The sequence below is a fragment of the Orycteropus afer genome, unplaced genomic scaffold (genome assembly GCF_000298275.1).
Source record: "Orycteropus afer afer isolate SDZICR_OR568_19922 unplaced genomic scaffold, OryAfe1.0 scaffold00039, whole genome shotgun sequence".
Classification (NCBI taxonomy): domain Eukaryota; kingdom Metazoa; phylum Chordata; class Mammalia; order Tubulidentata; family Orycteropodidae; genus Orycteropus; species Orycteropus afer.
The window spans coordinates 3,334,176-3,341,803 of record NW_006921626.1 but is presented as its reverse complement, the minus strand read 5'-3'; the positions used below and the strand labels follow the sequence as shown (position 1 = coordinate 3,341,803).

Here is a 7,628-nt window from a genome sequence, read left to right as displayed (position 1 = left end):
AGATGGATTGATACAGTGGCTGCAATGATGGGCTCGAGTATAGCAGGGATTGTGGGGCTGGCGTGGGATCGGGCAGTGTTTCGTTCTGCTGTGCAAGGGGTCGCTATGAGTCGGAAACGACTCGACGGCACTTAACAACAACAACAACAACATGATCTACTATTCTAGAAATGACAGATTGAAGAGGAATGGTATGGCATTCATCATCAGAAAGAATGTTTCAAGATCTATCCTGAACAACAATGCTGTCAGTGATAGTATAATATTCATACGCCTACAAGGAAGACCAGTAATACTATTATTATTCAAATTTATGCACCAAACACCAAAGCCAAAAATGAGGTAATTGAAGATTTTTACCAACTTCTACAGTCTGAAATTGACCAAACATGCAATGAAGATGTATTGATTATTGCTGGTGATTGGAATGTAAAAGTTGGAAAGAAAGAAGAACTACTGATAATTGGGAAATATGGCCTTGGTTATAGAAATAACACTGGAGATTGCATGATAAAATTTTGCAAGACCAGTGACTTATTCAATACAAATACCTTTTTTCAACAACATAAACAGCAGCTATATACATGGACTTCACTAGATGGAGTACACAGGAATCAGATCAACTGCAATGGTGGAAAGAGAAAATGGATAAGCTGAATATCTTCAGCCAAAACAAGGCCAGGAGCTGAATGTGGAACAAATTGGGGCCTCAGTGCATAGGTGTGATTGGTTGAATCATGCCCTGCTCCCTGAAGTCAGCTGATATCAGGCCTCATAGTGGTCTTTCTAGCTAGGTTTCCTTAGTACAAACTCTTAAGTGTGGTCTAGTGGTGTAGATAACAAAAGCACCTCAGTTACTTGGGAAATTCCAAGGGTTAGGGTTTATCTCTCAGGAACCAAGGGCAAAGACCAAATTACTTTGGGTAAAGTTAAATTCTTTACCCACCAGCCACTCCTCGGAAGGAAGGTTGGGCAATCCTACTTCCGTAGTGATACTGCCTTGGAAACCCAAGGAGGGGTCGCTATGAGTCAGGGCTGACTCGACGGCACATAACAACAACAACAACAACAACAACAAAGTTAAATTCTTTACCCCCAGATTATTTTTCTCTTGCTGACATGTCAATATGCTTTTGTTCTCATGGTTTTCTAATTAAGACTTTTACATCCTTCATGATCAAAAGAACATAAGCTTCTGAAGCTACTTTGCCATGTTCTATCTTTTAGATCTTCTTCATGATGCTGAGGACTTGGCCCTGCATATAATACTTTCACCAATTAAAAAATAAATAAATAAATAAATAAATAGCTAAATAAATAAATAAATGATAAGGTTTCCTGGGATTCTCTCTATAGTTCATGCTTTTTGAAATAAATATCCATGCAAGTCATCAAGGCTCAAGCCTGCCTTTCCTAACCTGCACTTGTGCACTGCATTTGTGGTGGGCACTGCATTTGATGGGTAGCTGTAGGTCCTTTGTGTAGGCTGCACTGAGGGTCAGGGAGTCACCATCACAGGTCAAGGAAATCAGGACCAGGCGAGGTTCCTGACAAGCTATAACCATGTTCCCTTTTTTGTTGATCACAAGCCAAAACCTGCAATTTCAAAATGCAGTATTTGTGTGGACCAACATGACAGGCAGCCAGTCTTAGTGGGAGCTTCAGTAACACACTGTCTGTCATCTTTGGTTTCCTCCTCTTAAGCATGGTGTGTGTGTTTGTCTGTCTGTCTGTCTGAGTTTTTCATGAACATCAACTCAGCAGCACAGCAAGCCTGATTGTATCAGTTAACTTCAAAAAGGGTGAAAATCACTCAAGCATCTGACATTTAATATCTGCAGAACATTTTGAGCTCCATGATGCACAGAAATCAGATATTAATTATATTTTCATTACAATTGCTGGGAAGCTTGATCAGTCTCATTAAACATGCCCCAAGGAGATGACAATGATCTACTTCTCAAAAAGATGTAAGGGTTCAAGGAAGCAAGCTGTCCGACACACAGTAGGCTCAGGTCAACTGAAACAGCAAGGCATCAAGTTCAGCGGAAAAGCAGAGAAACGCCACTTAAACCTTGCCAAATTCACCTTTCCTCTTTAAAGATGCGCCTGACCCAAGCTATAGGTATTTTCAACAGTCTCTTATGCTTTTGAGTACTCGGCAATGAATAAGGAAGACCACAAAGGAATTGATGCACTTGAATCACTGTGTTGGTAAAGAATAGTGAATGTACCATGGACTGCTAGAAGAACAAACAAGTCTGTCTTGGCAGAAATGCAGCCTGAATGCTCCTTAGAAGTGAGAATGGCCAGACTTTGTCTCTCATACTTTGGACATGTTGTCAGAGGGACCAGTTCTTGGAGAAGGATATCATGCTTGGTAAAGGAGAAGGTCAGCAAAAAAGGAGAAAATACTCAAATGAGATGGACTGACAGTGGCTGCAACAATAGGCTCAAACATAGCAACAATTGTGAAAAAGGCACAAGGCCTGGCAGTGTGTTGTTCTGCTGTACATAGGGCTGCTGAGTCAAAACCGACTCGACGACACCTAATAATTTTAAATTAATGTTTAGCTAACTTAAGTTGGACAGTCTACTTCCTTAGTGATTTTGGTAACTTAGATTAAACATTAAATTAATAAGAACAAGATATTATTAATATTAATATAAGAAATCAATAGTAATTTATTCTGCGCTGTGGGTTCTGCACATTTGCTACAAGGTCTATTGTTAATCTGGACAATATTTTTTCTGGCTCAGAACTCTTGCTCTTCAGGTACTTCCCAGAAAGAGAGATAAATGGAGAAATGAGAGTACTAGAAAGAAGAGTTTCCAGAAAAATAGCATTTTGGGAATAGAACACAATTGTGTAGCTTACATCTCAGCTACTGGGAAGCTAAACATATAGAGGCTTTTTGGTAATCTCAATCTACACTGGATCAAATGATCACAATTATACAAATGAGTTTGTGCGTTAGGGATACAGAGATAAAAAGGAAAAAGTGCAGCAGGTACTTTAAGGCTTTTAAGAATAGGTCTTGCATCACCCTCAGTTCTCCTGACTGAATGATTCAGTTACCTAAAAAAAATAAGTAAGTCCTTTGCTTACTGTGGCACTCTGGTGACATAGTGGTTAAAGGATTCGGCTGCTACTAATCAAAAGGTTCGAACCCACAAGTTGCTTTATGGGAGAAAGATGAGTGACTCTGCTTCAGTAAAGATTTACAGTTGTGGATACCCTCTGGGCAGTTCTACTCTGTCCTATAAGATCACTATGAATCAGAAGGGACTCTTAGGCAGTGGGTTGGGTTGGGTTTGTTTGTTTTTTTTTTTTTTTTTTTTTGGTTTTGCTTAAGGTAAGCCCTTTCTCTGACTTCCCTTTTATCACTCTTTCCTCCTGGACACACAGAGAAAGCCATGCCCTACTCTGCCCCAAATTCTTCATACCAGCACAAGAGTATTCTTTTAATAGTAATAACGGCAGACTGATCTTTCTAAATACGATTCTGATCATGCCACTCCCTCATCCAAAAACCCTCCATGGCCCCTTCTGCGTTAGGGTAAAACCCTAACTCTTAAGCAAGGCTTAAGAGGAAGCCTGCTTCCCCAGCCACTCTCACAGGCCACACACACCAGCCTTTGGTACTGGCCCAGCGCACCTTATTCTCTCAAGCCAAGTCTCCTTGTCCACCCTACTCCCTGTCTAGAATCGACTTGTCTAGAAAGTTCACAATCATTTTTTGAATCTCCATTCAAGCTGTTACCTACTCTATGAAGTCCTTCCTGATCACCTGGGGCAGCTTGCAGGCCTTGCTCCTCAGTGCTCTGTGGCACATGTCCCTCCCAAGTCAGTTGGCACATTGGATTGTAAGCCTTTTTTGCTTCTCTTATGCACTTTCTGACAATGTGATGATAAAAAATAAGTGATTTAGCATTGTTGTTGTTGTTAGTTGCCTTTGAGTCCTTCATAGCAACCCCATGTGTGCAGAGTGGAACTGCTCCACAGGGTTTTCAAGGCTGTGACTGTTCCAAAGCAGACTGCCAGACCTTACTTCTGAGGTACCTCTGGGTGAGTTTAAACCTCCAACCTTTTGGTTTGCAGTAGAGTGCTTAACCATTTTTGCCACCCAGGAACTTGTGTCTGGTATAAATGCCATCTCATATTATTATCAGTTATGATAGGAGTTCAATAAATGTTGAATTGATATAAAGAATTTACAATGCCCTTTGCCTCCATAGCCAGCACAACAAATTCAACAAATTCCACCATGCTTTAGAGTCCATTCGACAAAGTGTGAATGATCTAGCTTTCTTGGCTTCCTTCCTGAGGGAAAGGGGTATAGCTCACCTTTCCACTAATTCATGAATTGCCTTCTCTCTGGGAAAAGTCACAGCCCCCACCAGTCCTGTGCATTTTTTTGCTAAACCTGTGAGGGCTGGTCTGGGAGGAAGGGGTTTGGAACACAGCCTTATAATAAGGCCTGAAGCCAAACCAAGAAGCCGGCAAGGCAACTAGCCCTGGGGTTTTGCAAACTTCTCTGAACCCCGGGAATCCACATAACTGTCATTATCCACAGGGCATTAATAAAAATCAGTATTTCCTGTGTACAAGCATGCTAAGGAAAACAAGAGTCCCAGTTCCACTGCTGAGTGACTTTGAACCTCAGTTCTTCATTCATAAAAGAGCAATTGAGCAAATTAGGGAAAATAATACAATCACACTTTTATATCGTCAAAAAAGATATATAACACAATATTTGCCACCAAATTAGAGTTTATCACATGTACATTTTAGTGATATCAATTACATTAATCATGTTGTCCAACCCTTATCCCTTAACAAATTTCCATCACTATAAACAGAAACTCAATACAATTGCACTTATTAAGCTGTAAGAAGGTATGCAACTATCATTATTATTGTGTGCTGGGCCTTGGTGGCCTATCTTTGAGGTATGGACTGTGCTGGTCCAGTTTCCTCAAGTTCTCAATGGTCACTAAAAATAAATCCCTTGGAATTTGCTCCCTACTCTAGACAGAGCTTAATAAGTTTGCAGCACACTGGCAAACACCTATAGCCTGATACACATCTCCTCAGGAGCGCAACATGAGAGCGCCCCTGGGAGGGGGAAATACACATTTCTGGAAAGCAGTTGGAGTCAAAGAGCTCCTGCTCAGCGTTCTGGGGCCCCGAGGTCTGCTCTCTGAGTGCTAACCTACTGCCATCGAGTCAGATCCGACACATAGTGACCTCTCCTTTATTTTCCGAGGCAATGATGTTGTTATTATGTATTGTGGAGTCGGCCCTGACTCATAGCGACCCCTCCTTGGGTTTCCGAGGCGGTATCACTACGGAAGTAGATTGTCCAACCTTCCTTTCGAGAAGTGGCTGGCGGGTTTGAACTGCCAGCCTTCTGGTTAGCAGTCAAATGCCTTAGGGACCCCTTTTTCTCTGTTTCCCCACTCACCTCGCTCCCAGCTTCTTCCAAGGAGCCAGAAGGACCTATTCTCGGACTCTGCTGACCTCCCACGGGTGCGTTCTTGTCCGGGACCCAGACCACTCTACTCATTGGCCCGGGTCAGCTGTACCCGTTCCGCAGTTGGCCGCTGCGCAGCCCCATGGCGATGCACTCAGTCGCGCTCACCGACATCCCCTTGCAGAATTTGACAGGGTAGATCCAGAGCTGTGCCACGGTGCCCACCTGTTGCAGACGCCTGAGCCGCCACCGCGCTTGGCGCCAGGCCACCGCCCCCAGAGCCATGGTGGCCAGTCCCAGAGCTGCAACTCCCAGCCACCTGGGCCGAGGCAGGGCGGGAGTGCGCGTCACAGGGAGACCGAGACGCGCCAGCGCGTATGAGCTCGCAGTGTCCACCGCAGAGGGCTGCGGCGCGGGACGGAGAGGGCGCGAGGCAGGAGCAGGCTGGCACAAGGGGACGGGGGGGAGGTGGGGCCCTGGCTCAAAGCCCACGGAGAGGATGGCTCGGTACCCCTTCCGGACCTACTCGGAGTTGCGCGGCCTTCTGCTCAGGAGGCCACTGGGCGCTTGGGGTGCTCGACCTTAGCCTCCACCCGGCCTTCACCTCCCGCCAAATGCACCACTCCGTCGCTGCAAGTGACTACTTTATTTATGTATTTGTGAGCTAGTTTATTTGGCCGAAAACAGGCAAAACCACAAAATTTGCTTTACAAAGGAACATGATTCACAAATTAGCATCTGAGGAGGGTCGGTATGGCCTGGGCGAGTATCCAGCTGTCCTAGGCCGCCTTGCCCAAAAACGATGGTGCTGTCGACTATGGCTCTTTGAGGCTCCTGTCCTCTGAGGTCAAGTGGGAGGACTAGGCCCTGGGGCCACAACCGAGTCTCTGTACTTAACTCCGAGGAGCAGTGATTTGAGAGCTCCCTGTGCTAGGCTGGCAACAAGGTGCGCACCTCCTGCCAGGAAATCTCAGAGATTGAGTCACATTCATAAGCCAGTCAGCTAGCAAGGCTGGTATTGGCACAAGATCCTAAGGCTTCTTCCGGGCAGAAGAGAACATCCCCGGCCATGAAGGCACTGACCTCTGCTACTGGTCACTGTCGCAGTGCAACAGATCATGCTATGTTTCAAGCAACAAGGTCAAATAGGTGATGTGTGCTTCTGCTTCTGTTTGCTGTGCCAGGCACTATTGCTGGTTACGCTGGCAGGATTGTAGAGGGGAAGACCCCGCCAGAGCCTTCCACGCAAATGTCTTGCATGAGAGGATGGCAGGATCACCGAAGGGAGTAGACTACCTTTCCCTAGCTGGCAGCCCACTCTAGGGCCCTTTAGTGTTCAGGAATGATCTGTCCTTGAACATTGCTCCTCACCCTACAGTCTTCCTTGAAGAACTTTATATAGTTAAAAAAAAAAAAAACCAACTTCATTGCCGTGGAGTTGGATCCAACTCATAGCAACCCCTTCTTGGGTTTCCTAGGTGGTATCTCTACAGAAGAAAATTGCCCAATTTTCCTTCGGAGAAGTGGCTGGTGGATTTGAACTGTCAGCCTTCTGGTTAGCAGTCAAATGCCTTAGGCACTATACCACCAGAGAATCTGATTCATCTGGAATTAGTTTTTGTCTGTGGTGTGAGGTACAGATCCTGTTTCATTTTTCTGCAAATGCATATCCAGTTTTGCCAGCACCATTTGTTAAATAGATAATCTCTTCCCCATTTAATGGATTTCAGCGCTTTGTCAAAGATCAGCTGACCATAAGACTATGGATCTGTTTCTTGGTTCTCAATTCTATTCCTTGGGTCTATGTGTCTTTCCCTGTACCAGCCAGTTTTGACTACTGTGGCTGTGTAGTAGGTTTTGAGATCTGGGAGTGTGAGACTTCCTTCTTTGTTCTTCTTCAATAGTGCATTGCTTATCCGAGGTCTCTGTATAAAGCTAGTGATTGGTATTTCCATATCCTTAAACAATGTTGATGGGATCTGGGTTGGGATCACATTGAATGTATAGATTGCTTTGGGTTGTTGTTATGTGCCGTCGAGTCAGACCCGACTCATCATGACCCCTCCTTGGGTTTCCAAGGCAGTATCACTACGAAAGTAGATTGCCCAACCTTCCTTCCGAGGAGTGGCTGGTGGGTTTGAACTGCCAGCC

At 44.7% G+C, this 7,628-nt stretch overlaps 1 protein-coding gene across 1 annotated transcript in view; it reads right to left on the bottom strand.

Annotated features, from left to right (window-relative positions):
• Positions 1-7,628, bottom strand: part of MTARC1 (mitochondrial amidoxime-reducing component 1) — a 189,112-nt gene that overhangs the window by 175,797 nt on the left and 5,687 nt on the right. Inside the window, 3 exon segments of the mRNA XM_007936988.1 lie at positions 1,419-1,453; positions 1,455-1,596; positions 5,590-5,921. Coding sequence (XP_007935179.1) covers positions 1,419-1,453; positions 1,455-1,596; positions 5,590-5,921 — 509 coding nt within the window.